Raw genomic sequence first — 18,374 nt, forward strand, 5'->3', positions numbered from 1 at the left:
GAAGCTGCTGCTCTGAACAGCTGTGTTTCCTGTAGACAGTGACGCAGCTGCTTGCATGGTGAATCAGGCCCCCTTTTACCCTGTGGCTCACCCGAAGACCTTCCCCACGTAAAACTGCGCATAGGGACTTACCACCAGGTACATCATGGTATACATGGCAAAGGAGGCATGGCCGGAGTAGAATGACTTCCTGGAAGAGAAAATGGTTGCTTTGTTAGAAAGAACAGAGAATGCAGTCTGCTAGATTATTAAGGCAGAGGATTTCTGCTCACAGATCATGACAATGAGGTTCCTATAACCTATTTACAACACTGTTCCTTCAGACACTTCTCATACTACCTATGCAAAGCAGCTTCCCTCTGTTCGATTCCTACTTCCTAGCAGTGGGGTTCAACTGAGAAGAAGAAGAAGAGGAGTTTGGATTTGATATCCCGCTTTATCACTACCCGAAGGAGTCTCAAAGCAGCTAACATTCTCCTTTCCCTTCCTCCCCCACAACAAACACTCTGTGAGGTGAGTGGGGCTGAGAGACTTCAGAGAAGTGTGACTGGCCCAAGGTCACCCAGCAGCTGCATGTGGAGGAGTGGAGACGCGAACCCGGTTCACCAGATTACGAGTCCACCACTCTTAACCACTACACCACACTGTTGGGCAACAGCTTGGGTAAGTCCCACTGAGGTAAATGCAATCTAACCCATTCATTTCAACAAGACCAAGATATCCCGGATATTAACTGTTTGGCAACCCAGGTTCAATGAAGTGGCTAAAATGTTGGACAAGGGCAGTAGAGCCCCTCCCAAATCTGTACTCAGCCATGATGCTCACTGCATGAGTTTGGGCCAGGGGCTCTCCTTCTTGCAAGGAAGACCACCTTGAGCTCCTTGGCAGAAAGGCGGGATATACAGTGGTACCTTGGTTCTCAAACGCCTTGGTAGTTAAATAACTTGGAACCCAAACACTGCAAACCCAGAAGTAAGTGTTCTGGTTTGCGAACTTTTTTCAGAAGCCAAACGTGCTCTGTTTTGAGAGCCACACTTTTGTTTATAGAGTGTTACGCTGAGGTCTGTCTGTTTTTGCTATTTATTTTTTGTTTTTGTTTTTGTTTTGTGTGTGACTGTGTGGAACCCAGTTCAGCTCCCGAATGATTGATTGTGTGACTGCAGTACATTGTTTAATGCTTTCATTTTATGGTCTCGTTAGATAGTAAAATTCATGTTAAATTGCTGTTTTAGGGGTTGTTTTTAAAAGTCTGGAACAGATTAATCCGTTTTGCATTATTTTCTATGGGAAAGTGCGCCTTGGTTTTGGAACGCTTTGGTTTAGGAACAGACTTCCAGAACGGATTACATTTGAGAACCAAGGTACCACTGTACTTGTAACAAATCAAAACAAAATAAAATAGTCTTTGGTTAAGGTGTGAAAGCTAGACACCTAAGTCTTTGGGTTTTAGATCAATGGTGACTAGCGACAAGGTTCTATGTTACAATGTGCACATTGTTCTTTTAAGGGATATCGAACTTTGACCCAGCTTCTCTTCCCAACATCTCTCTGTTCCTTTGAGGGTGAATGACCTCAGCCAGCTGATAACAAACCTACATAAAATCCCTATTGGAGCCTTGGCAGGGAGGAAAGGGGCTGGGAAGGAGGTGAGTTGCAGGCGAGGGAGGGCTTTACACTCCCAACTGCCTGTGTCCCTTTAGCTTTTAAAATCAAAACCCTCATCTCACCTTCTAAGCATTCGAGGCAGCCCAGGCTTCATCACACAGGCCTGTTCCCATCAAGTCTACTCTGGACTGGATAAGCTCTCTCTATCCCAATTATACCTGTTGCCTCTTCAGCCTTGATGCATCCATCTCACTTGAGTCCCTCCAGAACTAAGAGAATAAACGTAAACACCAGGCCTTGCCATTTTGGAAATTGGGGTGCGTCTGTTGCCTCAGCTCTATCCAAAGCAGGCCAGTTCACAGAAGAAATGTAAAATATACTACAGGATGGGCTGGCCTGAGCCCACCTGTCCCTAGAAGTAAGCCTACATTAGGAAGGAGCCACTGTCTAGTTATATTTTATTTTATTGACAACACTCTGAATACTAGAACCCAAGTCATCCAATGAAGTTGAACAGTGAGAGATTCAGGAATCAATGGGAATGTTTCTTTCCACAGTGTTAAAAGTACAGCTGTACCCTGGAAGTCGAATGGAATCTGTTCCGGAAGTCCGTTCGACTTCCAAAACGTTTGAAAACCAAATCACAGCTTCTGATTGCCTGCAGGAAGCTCCTGCAGCCAACCAGAAGCCACGGAAGCCCCGTCAGATGTTCGGTATCCAAAAAATAGTTCACAAACAGGAACAGTCATTTCTGGGCTTGTGGCATTCGGGAGACAAAACGTTCGGAAACTAATCTGTTCCAAAACCAAGGTACAGTCATACCTCAGGTTACGAACGCGGCACGTTGTGCATTTTCGGGTTACGGATCGCGCCAAACCTGGAAGTACCGGAACGGGTTACTTCCGGGTTTTGCTGCTTTCGCTGCTTGTGCATGCGCAGAAGTGCAAAATAACGTCACGTGCATGCGCAGAGGCACCAAACCACGTCACATGCATGCTCAGACGTGGCGCTTCAGGCTGCGAACACCGCAGGTTGCAAACGTGCCTCCCGCACGGATCACATTCGCAACCCAAGGTATGACTGTACAGTGGTACCTCAGGTTACATACGCTTCAGGTTACAGACTCCGCTAACCCAGAAATAGTGCTTCAGGTTAAGAACTTTGCTTCAGGATGAAAACAGAAATCGTGCTCCGGCAGCGCGGCAGCAGCAAAAGGCCCCATTAGCTAAAGTGGCGCTTCAGGTTAAGAACAGTTTCAGGTTAAGTATGGACCTCCAGAACGAATTAAGTACTTAACCCGAGGTACCACTGTATATGATTTTGTTACCACAAATGGAAATGATGGCCGTCAACCTGGACAACTTTAAATGGGGATTAGACAAATCCTTGGAGGAAAAGGCTGTAAATATTGGCTATATACCTGCCTACAGGACGAGAGACAGAATGTCTCTAGGCAGGAGTCTCTGGGGAACAAGAGTGCAAGAGGTCCTGCCTGTAGACGTCCCAGAGGCATCTTGTTGACCACTGTGGGAACAGGATTCTGGACTAAATGGGCGTTCAATCTGATACAGAAGTGCTCTTCTTCATTTCTATTCAAATTGCTCTCTCTCTCGCTGTGTGTATAGCGGGGATCAGTGCCAGTGGAAATGACAGGGAGCGAATTGTGTGATCCGAGATTTCCCTACCCCTTTGGCTCAAAATGACTGCATGGGGCATACCTGCCAGAGTTCACCTGCTACTTCACAGCACTTATGATGCACCCCAAAATCTTGCTGCCCCCGTGACTGCTTGGATTACATGCACTGCCGGGCTGGCTCTGGTCCCAGGAGAGCAGGAGAGCAGCACAGGTGGGTCAAAGCCAAGGCCCAACTTGTTCAGCTTCCAAACTCAGTTTCCAAACACCGACTCAGATATTTCCGAGTAGATAACATACAGGGCATGAAAGTGACAGCTCTTCTCTCACATTTGTCTCCCACACCTGGCACTCAACGCTGATAGTTTCTGCACGTAGCTGCCAGGTTTCCTATTTCTCATTCTCCAGATTATCCTAATGCAACAGAATCTTTCTCCTTCCCAGATCTTGAGATGGTAGCCAGATATTCTGGCACCAAGTGTCCCTGTGTGCCATATCTCATGACCTCAACTCCCTCCCCTTAACTGAGACCTGCAAAGAATGACTTGTGCTAAATTCCACTGAGTTCCTCAGTAACTTCCCCTGGGTTGGAATTGACATTAAAATCCTCAACTGTTTGGGACCAGGTAGTTTGAAAGGCAGCTGGCCACATGACCCGGAAAGCTGTCTGTGGACATGTGCCAGATCCCTCGGACTAAAAGCCAGATGAGCACCACAACACCGTAGTCACCTTTGACTGGACTTAACCGTCCAGGGGTCCTTTACAATTTTATTTACTGCCTCTTCCCAGCTGAACTGAGAGAGAGATGTCACCATACACACCTAGCTTCTTTCTCCTCTGAGGGGCCACCAGTGCAGATGTAGTCCTCCAGGTATCCAGCAGAGCAGTTGATGTGAGCAAAGTCAGGCCTGCAGGCGGCCAGGAAGTGTGGACGGAGGCGGCCCACAGCAACCTTGGCCATATTGGTTAGTGACTGGCCCACGGTGCAGCCAAAGAGGAAGGCCCCAATCTCCTTGTAGAGGGCAGCCACGTAACGGTTGGACACTATGGAGCGTGAGCTGTGGGGCAGGCTGTACACACGGCAGCTTTCGCCCAGGGTGATCTGCATTGGAAAGAAAGAAAGAAAAAGAAGAGTTTGGATTTGATATCCCGCTTTATCACTACCCGAAGGAGTCTCAAAGCGGCTAACAATCTCCTTTTCCCTTCCTCCCCCACAACAAACACTCTGTGAGGTGAGTGGGGCTGAGAGACTTCAAAGAAGTGTGACTATCCCAAGGTCACCCAGCGGCTGCAGGTGAAGGAGCGGAGACGCGAACCCAGTTCCCCAGATTACGAGTCTATCCCTCTTAACCACTACACCACACTGGCTCTGAACACAGAAGGTCACAAGCAATTCCAGCGCTGGCAGTGGGGCACATTTCTTAATGGCAAGCAGCGATTCGCACTGTGCATCAAGAAGCTGCCCCTGGGCTAGCCAATCAGAACCAAAGGAAAGGAAAATTTTACTGGACCTAGCAGATGGGTTCAATGGACTTCCACAGAGAACAGCTTCCACACTAGCCAAATCAAAAATGAATATGGCTGGGAGGAAACTTTCCTCTTTGAACTAAGTTTGGCTACAGCGCTGGAGAAAGGGTTGCATGTGTCAGGTTTCAGGGACTCATCTTCCTCTCCCCCCCTTTGGCAGTAGATAAGCAGAACACAGTGAAAGGAGTCTCTTACCGGTTAGAAATTTTAATGATCATAAAGCTAAAGGGACCCCTGACCATTAGGTCCAGTAGTGGCCGACTCTGGGGTTGCGGCGCTCATCTCGCTTTATTGGCCGAGGGAGCCGGCGCACAGCTACCGGGTCATGTGGCCAGCATGACTAAGCCGCTGCTGGCGAACCAGAGCAGCGCATGGAAACGGCATTTACCTTCCCGCTGGAGCGGTACCTATTTATCTACTTGCACTTTGACATGTTTTCGAACTGCTAGGTTGGCAGGAGCAGGGACCAAGCAATGGGAACTCACCCCATCACGGGGATTCGAACTGCCGACCTTCTGATCAGCAAGTCCTAGGCTCTGTGGTTTAACCCACAGCGCCACCCGCGCCTTTTTAATGATCATAGTGAGAGAACAAAGAATCCATTTCCTATGAATGAAGGTGCTCCCAATTAAGGGTTCCACCCACTTCCTCCCTAGTCACCCACGTCACTACCACACCTTGTAACCTGATCTCGCAACCACTGCGCTTTCTGAGCAGCCGCCTTATCTGCTCTCCTTGACCTTGGGCTGAGTGGACGGACGCTTTCCAGAAAAAGTGAGTCTGTTAACTCTCTCTCTCCCAGTGCTTCTTCTCCTAGCTGTTCCCCATCCAGTACTTCCCAGCTTCTGCCTTCTGAACTATCCCTCTGCCAACCACTATTTCAAATCTATACTGTCCCACTGCTCCTGGGAAGATTCAGGATCCATTCCTCCGCAAGTGCATGAAATGGAGATGGAGAGTCATCTGTGCTGGAGGAAAACAGAAGAAGGGCTCCTGCAAAAAACTGTAAGGGAATATCATGTGGCATCAGGATATAGGTGCTGTGATGTTCTAGAAGGGGGTCTGGTAGGGAGAGGGGAGAGGGTCCTGTATACCCTGAGCTCTTCAGAGGAACCTGGGATGGAAAGGCATGGAATAAATACACACAGTATGGCAAATCAGCAAAATGCTATGGTCGGGTGGCTGGTGTTTTGCTGCCAGGAACAAGGCACGGCACAGGATGTTAAAGGACAAAAGGGCACGGTTCCCTCCCTCATTCCCCTGAAAGACTCACCACTAGACAGGCAATGAGGATTCCCACGGAGATGAGCACAGAGTCGCTGACGGTCTCAGCCCGCTGCAGCGGGTACCTGATGCTGCTGTCGTTGCAGAAGAAGCCGCGGCGCATAGGGGAAACGAGGCCAACCTCGCAGATGAAGAACGGGATGGATGCTGCAGCCAAGGAAGCGGGCAAGAGAAAGAGCAGGTCAGGGAGAGGGAAGGGTTCTGAGATCCACAGCTGTGGTGGCCAAGGCTGGAGGCCGAGGGCTGAGCTGGGACTGCAAAGTCCAGCATTTTGCAGATTACAGATCTCCCTACCTACCTATGTAATGCTAGTCCCCAGCATTCCATCTGTCTCGCCAGAGCGGTTATCTCCTGCTTGGACTCTGCAATGCGCTCTATGTGGGGCTACCTTTGAAGGTGACCCGGAAACTACAACTGATCCAGAATGCGGCAGCTAGACTGGTGACTGGGAGCGGCTGCCGAGACCATATAACACTGGTCCTGAAAGATCTACATTGGCTCCCAGTATGTTTCCAAGCACAATTCAAAGTGTTAGTGCTGACCTTTAAAGCCCTAAATGGCCACGGCCCCGTATACCTGAAGGAGCGTCTCCACTCCCATCATTCAGCTCAAACACTGATGTCCAGCTCTGAGGACCTTCTTGGTACCCCTTCTTGGTAACACCCTTCAGATGTTAAGGAAATAAACAACTATCTGACTTTTAGAAGACATCTGAAGGCAGCTCTGTTTAGGGAAGTTTTTAATGTTTGATGTTTTATTGCATTTATGATGATGATGATGATGTTGGGAGCCGCCCAGGTGGGCGGGGTATAAATAATAAATTATAATAATATTATTATTATCCTACTGTAAAGGTAAAGGGACCCCTGACCGTTAGGTCCAGTCGTGGACGACTCTGGGGTTGTGGCACTCATCTCGCTTTACTGGCCAAGGGAGCCGGCGTTTGTCCACAGCTTCCAGGTCATGTGGCCAGCAGGACTAAGCCGCTTCTAGCAAACCAGAGCCTGCCAAAGTGGTACCTATTTATCTACTTGCACTTCCTGCCAAAGTGGTACCTATTTATCTACTTGCACTGCGTGCTTTCGAACTGCTAGGTTGGCAGGAGCAGGGACCGAGCAACAGGGGCTCGCCCCATCATGGGGATTTGAACCGCAGACCTTCTGATCGGCAAGCTCTAGGCTCTGTGGTTTAGACCATAGTGCCACCTGCATCCCACGATTATCCTACTGTAGCATGAGCAAAAAAACAGAACCCAGGATGGAGCTATGCAAACCGGGGACTTGCTTTGATTCTCAGTGGATGGGGTCTCCAGGCAATCATAGTTGTAGCAGACCACGAGGGTCATCTAGCAGCTTCTAGCCCAATCATCTCCAATGCAGGAATCTCTTTAAACCCACAACCCTGAGACAAAGGGTCTCGTGCTCTTCCAACAAAGCAGATTTAGCCCCAGTGGTTTGCAACTAGGCAGACTTCTGGGAGGCAGCTGTGGGAAGGAAGCAGATTTGACTGACAGGAGTGAAATGGTCCACAAAAATAGGGTTTTCCATCCATTCCATCAAATCCCCTGGCAAAAGAAACAAGTGATGTCTGCCACACACTGGGGACTGGAATGTGAACCCAGGCACGTTAGAAGCCCTGGGGCAAACATGGAACAAGGTGTTTCAGCCGCAGCTCTTTCTGCCCAAGAGCTTGGCCCATGGGACACAATGTGTGTCATTTGTCCTAATTAACACTAGGGCCTTGGCATAACGAACTCCCCCCCACGCACCCTGAGGGATCACCAGTTACCATAAGCAGGACTAGTATGGTGCAACACTTAAGAACCCAGGAAGAACTGTTAGAAATGACCCCATTGGCTCATATACATGGCAAAAGCTTTCTCAATGCCAAACACCTACTTGTCGTTTCCACATACACTGAAGATGATAGGCAACATTTGCTAGGACTTGCCGATCAGAAGGTCGGCGGTTCGAATCCCCGCGACGGGGTGAGCTCCCGTTGCTCGGTCCCTGCTCCTGCCAACCTAGCAGTTCAAAAGCATGTCAAAGTGCAAGTAGATAAATAGGTACCACTCCAGCAGGAAGGTAAACTGCGTTCACCAGAAGCGGCTTAGTCATGCTGGCCACATGACCTGGAAGCTGTACACCGGCTCCCTCGGCCAATAAAGCGAGATGAGCGTCGCAACCCCAGAGTTGGCCACGACTGGACCTAATGGTCAGGGGTCCCTTTACCTTTACCTCCCTCATCTGGGATTCAGGGGTATACTGCCTATACTGTGGAGGTTCCATGTTGCTTTCATGGCAACAGACTCCTCCATGGATCTGCCTGGTGTAATGCTTGGTTTTCATAAAGCAACATTTGCAAGGGGAGCCCAAGTCTGCTTCTCTGCGGCACTTTCCATATCCCTCTGCAGTCTTGTGAATAAGCACACAAAATAACTAGCCTGCAAAAAATATTTACAAGCCTTTTAAGAGGTTAGCAGCCAGCAGGGAACAGCAGAAGCCCCCTTCCCTCCATGGTCGGCAAGGAATCAAGAGGCCGGAAGTGGGAAATGCCTTTCAACAAGACGGAGATGGGGAGATGGTGGAAGAGCAATCTGTTTCTCCTCCATCAGCTGACTTGGTTATCATGCTAGCTGTGGGGGAAGAGATTTTGCTTCCTCTGCAACTAGCAAGGAAACCAAATGGACTGGCATAGCAGGGACCTGCCCCACCTGCGGGAACACACTCCCTCCCTGGCATCAGTTGTCTGTCGCTGGAACTGTTAATTGGAAGTATAACCTCTGCATGTGCGTTTCAGTGGGTTATTGTAAAAAGAAAGAAAGAAAGAAAGAAAGAAAGAAAGAAAGAAAGAAAGAAAGAAAGCTGCAGCCCAACACATTTTGGATCAAACCGTTCTTTGGGGACAATGCACGTTCTTTATTCCTGCCACCAAGTAATACTACTTTTTTTTTGTTCCCTACGTGGGGGACCTGGTAGCCCTTCAAGTTATTGTTGGACCTGAACTCCCATCAGCCTCAGCCCAGCCCAAGGACATGGGTAGGCAAACTAAGGCCCAGGGGCCGGATCCAGCCCAGTCGCCTTCTAAATCCGGCCCACGGATGGTCCAGGAATCAGCATGTTTTTACATGAGTAGAATGTGTCCTTTTATTTAAAATGCATCTCTGGGTTATTTGCGGGGCATAGGAATTCTTTTTCCCCCTTTCTGGTCCCCCACAAGGTCTGAGGGACAGTGAACCGGCCCCCTGCCGAAAATATTTGCTGACCCCTGCTCAAGGATGATGGGAGTTGTAGTCCAGCTACATCTGGAAGGCCCAAATGCTCCCCAGCCATGCCCTAGTAACTGACTCTGACTCCACCTGCCAGATGGATGGGAGGGGGTCAGCATGGGTGGAAAGGACTTGCTTGGACCCCCCACCTTCCAACATACAAGGCATGCAGACCCAACTCCCTTCTCAGCTACTGCATGGATGCTACAGATGGAAGAACAACACAACAAGAAGCGGTCATGAAACTGAGTCACTAGAGCAGTGGTTTTCAACCAGTGTGCCATGGCACCCTGGGGTGCCTTGAATGATGGTCAGGGGTGCCGCGGGCAACACTGGCCTCTGTCCCTCTTTTCTTCCCTCCCTCCTTTGATGCCCTCTTGCATCTCTGCCTCCCAAAGGCTGGCGTGGCTGTTTGTTGCAGCAGCTGTTTATTGATGCAAACTCTGCAGTGTGGTGGGAGCCAGTGTGGTGTAGTGGTTAAGAGAAGTGGACTCGTAATCTGGTGAACCAGGTTCGCTTCCCTGCTCCTCCACATGCAGCTGCTGGGTGACCTTGGGCCAGTCACACTTCTCTGAAGTCTCTCAGCCCCACTCACCTCACAGAGTGTTTGTTGTGGGGGAGGAAGGGAAAGGAGAATGTTAGCCGCTTTGAGGGAGGGTGTTTGAAAAAGGGTGAGAGGCTGCTAGTTCTGTAGGGAAGGGGTGACAGAACTGGGCTCCTGAGTCCCACAGGGGTGCTGCAGAAAGAATGGAGTTGGTCAAGGGAGCTATGGACTTGAAAACCTTTGCACTAGAGTATGGGAGTGGGAAACCTCAGCCAAATTCCCATGTGTGACCAAGAAGTTGAGCGGCCGGGCCTTGAGCAAGTTGCTCTCTCTACTTTAGCCTCCCTCGAAGTTGCTCTCTCTACTTTAGCCTCCCTGGAAGAGGAGGAGACAAACGAAAGGTTTTTAAAAAGCAAGAAGGTCCCTGTAGGGTGTGAGTGGTCCAGCAAGGGTCAAGTTGCACAGACAGCTGTGCCGCAGGAGACGCCAAGGCGAAGACCGCCATAGGCCAAGACAATCAGGGTTCTCTGTCAAACAGCCAAGCCTTTTGGCATCCGCTGAGCTCGGCACATGCAAAGAGCTCTTTGAGAAGCCTCTGGTTTTCCAGCGGAATCCGTTGGACTCCTGCCATTCTGCCCTTCTCAGGGGCAGCGAGATGGACGTGAAGGTTTGCAGAGGGGAGAAGGAAGAGGGCTAAATTTAGGGCAAAGCAACCAACACAAAGAGATGAAGGACCTGAGCCACAGATCTGGGGTGGATCAGTGTCTGTTCCAGCCAGAGACACCAGAGAAACATGGGCCTTGCCTCCTTGGAGTGGCCTGCTTACCAGAGCACGTCCCTTCAGAGAAAGCCATGGAGTGAATGAGCTCTCAACCCAGATGGAATTACCGTATTTTTCGCTCCATAAGACACACCTTTTCCCTCCTAAAAAGTAAGGGGAAATGTGTGTGCGCCTTATGGAGCGAATGCAGGCAGGAGGCAGGCGGGAAAAGCCCCCGAGAGCCGCACACACACTCCGCGTGGCTCTTGGGGACTTTTCCCCGAGGAGGGAGAAGGGACTGACTGGCTTTTAGAGGGGGAATGCAAGAAAAAAAATGTTTTAAAAGGGAGCGCCGGGCAGAGCCTGGGATGCATACAGGCTTTGCTCAGCGCTCCCTCAAAAAAAATTTTTTTTCTTGCGTTCCCCCTCTAAAAACTAGGTGCGTCTTATAGTCAGGTGTGTCTTATGGAGCGAAAATTACGGTATATTTATGGCAGGTTCAGCAATGGCCATTTGGCTGCTAGTGGCCAAACAGAAAATGCCCTCATCTCCTCTGCTGCATACCATACCTCTGCACCCACCTTGCGCACCTGCCCACTGCCACCCAGCGGCAACGGTGGGCACACACGGGGGTGGGCACAGTGGAAGATGCAGGAGAAGAATGGCACCAGTGGGCATGAGGAGGAGGTGGCCAATAAGCTCAGGAGGCAGATCTGCCACCTCTTCCAGGTATTGAGTGCCTGCCAGCCTGATGCAACTGCCTCACCTTGCCTGGTGGGCAGGTCAGCCCTGGAGGGACAAGAGAACCACATCCGTTTGCTTATCAGCTTGCAGCTGGGAGATCTGTGGACAGACTAAAGATCACCACACTTTCTTTTAGAACCTGTGGCTCTCCAGATGTTGCTTAGAACTGTACAGACGAGAAATCTGAAAAAACGTACCTCGGCACAAGAAGCAAGAATACATGTACAGTCGTACCTTGGCTCCCAAACGCCTTGGTACTCAGACATTTTGGCTCCCAAACGCCGTAACCCCAGAATTCGAACATCCGACACGGCTTCAGATTGGCTGCAGGAACTTCCTGCAGCCAATCGGAAGCCGCGCTTTGGTTTCTGAACGTTTTGGAAGTCGAACGAACTTCCGGAACGGCTTCCGTTCAACTTCCAAGGTACGACTGTAGGCTGTACTCGTCTTCCATTTATTTATTATGATTAACTTTTACAAATATCACTCCCCCCCCCTTATAAAAATTAAAAAGGCCCTGCTCGTCATCTCACAATAAACTTTCCAGCTTCCCACAATAGCCCTCTTGCTTGGAATAATCACTACTCATCTCACCTTATATGGTGCCTCGGCCCTCTCAATGCATGCAGAGATTCCCTGGCACTTGGAGAGGGCTATTAATATACAGGGCTCTTGGCTGCACTGAGACATTCACACTGCCTTGCTTGGTCAGCTGCCCAGAGCAAAGGGCTCAGGTGTTGCGGTCCAGAGAGGGAGAGGCCCAGTGACTGGGTGCCAGGGACCACGAGGCACGAAGCACCCAGTTGGCACCACGAGCTGCGGATCTGGAACTGCCATCCTTTGACTTCTTTCGCTGTTGCTCTGCGTGACTGCCAACCTCCACGCTAGAGTTCCCATCCTTGCCATGCAGCTGCCTGTTACGGCTCAGTCTCCTGGATGGAGCTGCTTCGTGCCAAAGGGACCTGCTCTGTGCCCTCAGCGACATTCCTCTGGCATTCTTCTGCTGGGTGTTGCTCCTGATCTGTTGGGAACAAGTGGCAGCCTGCCTGGCCCCCTCCCACAGCAACACCCAGGCGAGCAAGACTCAACCTGTGGTGCTTCCTCAGTGCAAGGGGGGGGGGAGGGATAGAAAAACAGGGCTGGCCCTGGAAGGAAGCGAGGGGACACCCACAGGGGTTGGGAACACTGCCAGACAGGGGGCAAAGCAGGCAAGCTGGACCACCAGGGCTAAAAAAACCAGGAGCCTCTTACTCTGTGACCCACTGGGGAGAGACACTTGATGGAAGCTTTGTTTGTCCCACAGTCTACTTCCCACCAACCAAAATTCCTGCTCCACCATGGCTTTATTCCCCAGTGGTCCACACTCTGAACAAGGAGGAAGAACCAGATGCCAGCCTCGCTTGGCTAGCCCTCTACAGTGGTACCTTGGCTGCCGAAAATAGGCTCCCAAACACCGCAACCCCAGAAGTGTTCTGGTTTGCAAATGATTTTTGGAAGCCGAACGTCCGTTTTGGCGTTCAGCGTTGTTTCCGGGGCCAATCAGAAGCTGCCCCTTGGTTTGCAAACGTTTTGGAAGCCGAACGGACTTCCAGAGCAGATTGAGTTCAGGAACCAAGGTACCTGTTGTGACGTGGGGTTTGTGATTTCAGCTCTCTTGACATACTATGCTGGAGACAGTTCTCTAGTAACACTTCTTTATTAAAGCAACAAGACTGAAGACTGAGGAGGGGAAAGCTACATTTATAGGGACAGGGGACTAATTAGGAAGGATACATTTTGGAGGGAACAATATCAGGCAATCACAGTCCTGCCTTTTGGAGGAAACCAATAAGACAGAGGATCCAAATACAGCAGCTTAAATGAACCAATAGTAGCTGTACCCTCTGAAACCAAAAGGCAGTTACTTTACCCTAATGCAAATACAGACAATAATAATACAGATATAAAATCCTTTGACTCAATACACAACAGTACCACTGTACTCTCTTCCTCAACTGGGGGAGGGGGGCAAATGAGGACAAGATTAACAGCAATGTGAAAGCGCGATCCATACTCTGGAACTCCCTGCCTGGTTCACATCACGCAGGCGCCTTCGCTCTGTTCATTTCCGGCACATGCTAAAAACATTCCTGTTTTGGCAAGCCTGCACAGATGCTTAGAAATGCTGGTGTGGATTTTAAACTCTTTTACCACTTTAACTTTTTGTATTTTTTTAAAAAAGCATTGCTGTAATTTTTCCCTGGATTTTCTTGTTTTGTATACTGCTTTGAGGATTCGTTTTGTTTGTTTTCAAACAATCGAACAGTATATAAATTTCATGTAATCAATAAATTACTTTTCCACAGTATCACACATTTCAACCCTCAAAATGTCAAGGCCTGCTCCCCAATTCGTACTAGCCTTATTTCCCCATTACTTCATAAGTACGGGACAATTTTACACCTCCCTGCTGTTCTTGGGTACTGATCCTGCTGCAACGTACAGGGTTGCTCTGTTCCGCACAGCAGCGCTCAAGATTAGTAGGATGCCCTGTGCCACAAATCAGTTTTGATGAACATATCAGAGTGCTCTGTAAATGATAGTTAAAGCCTTTATATATCAGCCTTTTGCGCTCTTCCACACCTGCCCAATGTTCCTGAGCGTTCTTTTGGATTCTTTTAGCTTCTTTTAAATTCTTACAGACTTTTATATTCACCTTGTGTTTTAATACTTTTTAGCTTTCTAAAGTGCTTTTTAGATTTTAAATGCTGGTCTATGACCGTAATAAAGATTTGTATTATTGTAAGCCTCAAAAGAGACGCGAGTGGTGCTGTGGGTTAAACCACAGAGCCTAGGACTAGCCGATCAGAAGGTTCGAATCCCCGTGACAAGGTGAGTTCCTGTTGTTCGGTCCCTACTCCTGCCAACCTAGCAGTTCAAAAGCATAGAGTGCAAGTAGATAAATAGGTACCGCTCTGGTGGGAAGGTAAACGGCGTTTCCGTGCGCTGCTCTGGTTCGCCAGAAGCGACTTAGTCATGCTGGCCACATCACCCAGAAGCTGTACGCCGGCTCCCTTGGCCAATAAAGCGAGATGAGCACCGCAACCCCAGAGTCGGTCATGACTAGACCTAATGGTCAGGAGTCCCTTTACCTTTACCCTTTAAGCCTCACCTCTCCATCCAGGCAAGTAAGCAGGGCAACACCTCAGCTAAAAGACACATTCCTGACACTTGAGGTGGGTTGGTGAGGGGTGTGGCCTGGCAAGTGTGCGTGGCCTAGATAGAATCCTGAGGACCAGGTGGAGAACCCTGAAGGACCACATTTCCCCCCTGGGCTGAGATTTATCACTCTACCTCTTCCTGGCTGCCTCTGCACCAGCCAGTTCCATGGCCACCCGATCTCCCTAATGCCAATGCTACCAGGTTGCCTGCCTGCCAGCCAGCTGCTTCCCTAAGCCCTTGTTCTTGCCAGACTGCAAATCAATCGGACCCAACCCTGAAACATTTTCCTGCAATCAAGTCCTGCCTTCAGATTGCCCTTCCTCTGCAACCTTAAGGCAAACCTGCTCCCCGGGTTCTCTGTCTAGGTTTGCGGAGCACATGTCCCAGTGCTGTACAGTGGTACCTCGGGTTACAGACGCTTCAGGTTACATATGCTTCAGGTTACAGACTCCACTAACCCAGAAATAGTACCTCGGGTTAAGAAATTTGCTTCAGGATGAGAACAGAAATCGCATGGCGGCAGTGTGGTGGGCCCCATTAGCTAAAGTGGTACCTAAGGTTAATAAGAGTTTCAGGTTAAGAACGGACCTCTAGAACAAATTACCGTATTTTTCGCTCTATAAGACGCACATTTTCCCCTCCAAAAATTAAGGGGAAATGTGCGTGCGTCTTATGGAGCGAATGCAGGCTCCCTGGCTTCAGCGATAGCAACGCGAAGCCTCCGAAGCGCAGTGGGAGCGCTCCCGCCGCTCTCCGGAGGCTTCGGGTTGCCTTCACTGAAGCCTGGAGAGCGAGAGGGGTCGGTGCACACCGACCCCCTCTCGCTCTCCAGGCTTTGGGTTCCTTTCGCTGAAGGGTAGGTGCCCCTTCAGCTAAGGTGCAGTGCCCCTTCAGCTAAGCGGGAGGAGAAATGGAAGGGGCTCCGTTTCCCCTGCCGCTTCGCTGAAGGGGCGCTGCGCAGAGAGGGGGATAATTTTTTTTCTTGTTCTCCCCCTCTAAAACAAGGTGCGTCCTATAGTCAGGTACGTCCTATAGAGCGAAAAATACGGTAAGTTCTTAACCCAAGGTACCAATGTATTCCAATATGGATTCCTATCCTGCAGGGTCCATACTACGGCTGCCCACCCCACAGTGCATCACCAACAAAGGTAAGGATGGGAAACTCTCTAAACTCCAAAGTTTCCACAGGGCAGAGAGACAGCCCTTCTTCCTGCCACAGACAAGCTACAAGTCACGCCTTCCACCCAATGTTAGAAATTAGTCAGGCGCTAGGTGCATTTTCACCTGGCTATCAACCACTTGTGACCCAGTGAAGATGCCTGGGCATCAGGGTTGTGCCTGACATCTCCCCCATCTGGAGGTGCATACCTGGAGGTCATTGGATTTTGGCTGCTTTCACACACTAATACTACATCCTGTAGAATTTTATCAGTTACGTATATTTTATCTGCACAATCAGAATGAATTTCAGGAACTATGCTTTTTCTGTGCAGCCCGGGCAGGAGCAGTGAACAATGTTATAGTTAATTATTGCTGCTTGTCTTCACTTACCCCACCCCAGTGCCCTGCTCACAGTTGTGAAGAATATTCCTATGTTATGAATGGTCTGTGTCACCATTAAGAAAAAGAGATAGGAATAGCCCAATATATACGTGGACTGTCCCTGGATAGAGTTTTCTTCTTTCAGTTCTCAAAGCTCTTAACTGAGCTCAAGGTTGTCATCTGAACTAGCCAGATAATCAATCACAGTCAGTCAGTCCTTTGAAAAATAAGACTTTGGAGACGTCTTGCTCCAAAAGTAACGTTACCAGACATCCCTGTTTCCCAGGGACAGTCCCCAGATTTACAAATTAGTCCCCATACAAAATCTATTGATGTTGAAAAGTGTCCCCGGATTCATTGAAAAAAATCTGGTAACCTTACCCAAAAGGCAACTAGACTTTCCATTTTGGCAACTGTAGCCTTGGTGTAAGGAGTCATTTGGCGCCTAGCTTAAATACCTGAGTTTCTAACACTGCTTCCACCTGTACAACCTGCTAAGAAGTTCTGAAAAAGTCTCATCAAGATGAGCAGGAGCTGTAGGCTATGTGATTCTGAGTTATTTCTCTCCCCAACTGCTCTTTTTTCTACAACAAAATCCTATAGCTCCATTGAGGCCTACAGTACCAAAGAGCTGCCTCTTAGTGCTGTATACTATTTTGACGTAACAAGTTTATCTTCTCTCTAGAGTATGTCACTTGCTTGGGCATTGCCCTGAAAGGTGGACTATACATACAGTGGAATCTCGACTTACGTAGGGCTCTACTTATGTACGATTCCAGTTACGACCTTCAGTAGGTGCTTCAACTTATGAACTTTCCTCTCAATATGAACAGAGGCCTTACCAGCAGCCCGGAGCTCGCCTGGCTGGCTGCGGGGCAACGCTGAGGCTCCTGCTGCCAGGGAGAGGGGCCCCATCCCACCTCCAAAGCTGTGGAAGAGGTGCTGCTTGCAAGAGGCACAGCAGGGCGCACTGCAGCCCCAAACCCCACCAAGGAACTAACCTGAGGAAGTCCAGAGAAGAACCTGGCCTGGCAAGAAAAAAAGGTGACCCTGGCCAAAGTGAATCAGCTCTTTACTGACCCTTGCCCCACCCCCAGCTTGTAGCCAGGTAAGCCCACGCACCCTCAGCGCACATAAGGAAAAAAAAGTTAATTTTTTCCATCTACAGTACTGTCTTATTTATTTGATAGTACAGTATATTGCTTATTGCCTTCATTTTATGGATCTATGGTCTCGTTAGACAGTAAAATCCAAGTTAAAATGCTATTTTAGGGGTGTTTTTCATCGTCTAGAACGGATCAATTCACTTTTTCATTACTTTCTATGGAAAAGTGCGCCTCTACTTATGTACATTTCTAGTTATAACCGGACCTCCGGAACGGATTATGGTTGTAAGTAGAGGCTCCACTGTACTTTCAATAAATAAACAATGAACTATACCAAACCACTGATTTGGTCCAGCTGGCTTGGTACTGCCTGCTCTGGCAAGCAACAGCTCTCCAGGCAATCTTCTACCCCAGCCTTGCTTTTCAAGATCCTTTTAACTGGCGATGCAAAGGATATGAACTATAGGCCTCTGTGCAAGGCACACACTCTACCTGTGAGCTATGAGCCTCTCCCCAAAAATGTGTGCAGGGATTTGAATCAGGAATCCTGTGGGAACGACAGGCTACCATCACAAAAGCAGATAAGACAACTTTAGGCATAAACCCCAAACTGTATTTCAAAACAGTTTCCCCACATACCTGCCTACACACAACAGATATGCGAAGAAACTGAGAAGAAGGATGGCACCAGTAACTCACCAGGTCCAAAATTAATTACCATGCCTTTAACTCTCAAGGAAACTGATATCTGACCCCTGGATCAGGCCTGTCAGGGACCCTAATTTGGTCTGCAAGGCTGTTTCCCCCCAAACCACACCCTATCAGCCTGTCACACAGATCTTATGGGACAGGTAAAGATGTGGCTGCCGTTTAGTCATGTCCGACTCTTTGTGACCCCATGGACCAGAGCACGCCAGGCACTCCTGTCTTCCACTGCCTCCCGCAGTTTGGTCAAACTCATGTTGGTAGCTTCAAAAACACTGTCCAACCATCTCGTCCTCTGTCATCCCCTTCTCCTTGTGCCCTCCATCTTTCCCAACATCAGGGTCTTTTCCAGGGAGTCTTCTCTTCTCATGAGGTGCCCAGAGTATCGGAGCCTCAGCTTCAGGATCTGTCCTTCCAGTGAGCACTCAGGGCTGATTTCCTTAAGAATTGATAG

The 18,374-nt window shown here is 49.2% G+C and overlaps 1 protein-coding gene across 1 annotated transcript in view; it reads right to left on the reverse strand.

Moving 5' to 3' along the window:
- Window positions 1-18,374, reverse strand: part of LOC308576489 (phospholipid phosphatase 3-like) — a 39,647-nt gene that overhangs the window by 10,358 nt on the left and 10,915 nt on the right. Inside the window, exons 2-4 of the mRNA XM_081175876.1 lie at window positions 6,040-6,197; window positions 4,061-4,341; window positions 133-190 (exon numbers count right to left, since the gene is read on the reverse strand). Coding sequence (XP_081032002.1) covers window positions 133-190; window positions 4,061-4,341; window positions 6,040-6,197 — 497 coding nt within the window. The remainder of the gene's footprint in view (window positions 1-132; window positions 191-4,060; window positions 4,342-6,039; window positions 6,198-18,374) is intronic.

The sequence above is a fragment of the Podarcis bocagei genome, assembly GCF_964188305.1.
Source record: "Podarcis bocagei genome assembly, chromosome: 17".
Taxonomy (NCBI): domain Eukaryota; kingdom Metazoa; phylum Chordata; class Lepidosauria; order Squamata; family Lacertidae; genus Podarcis; species Podarcis bocagei.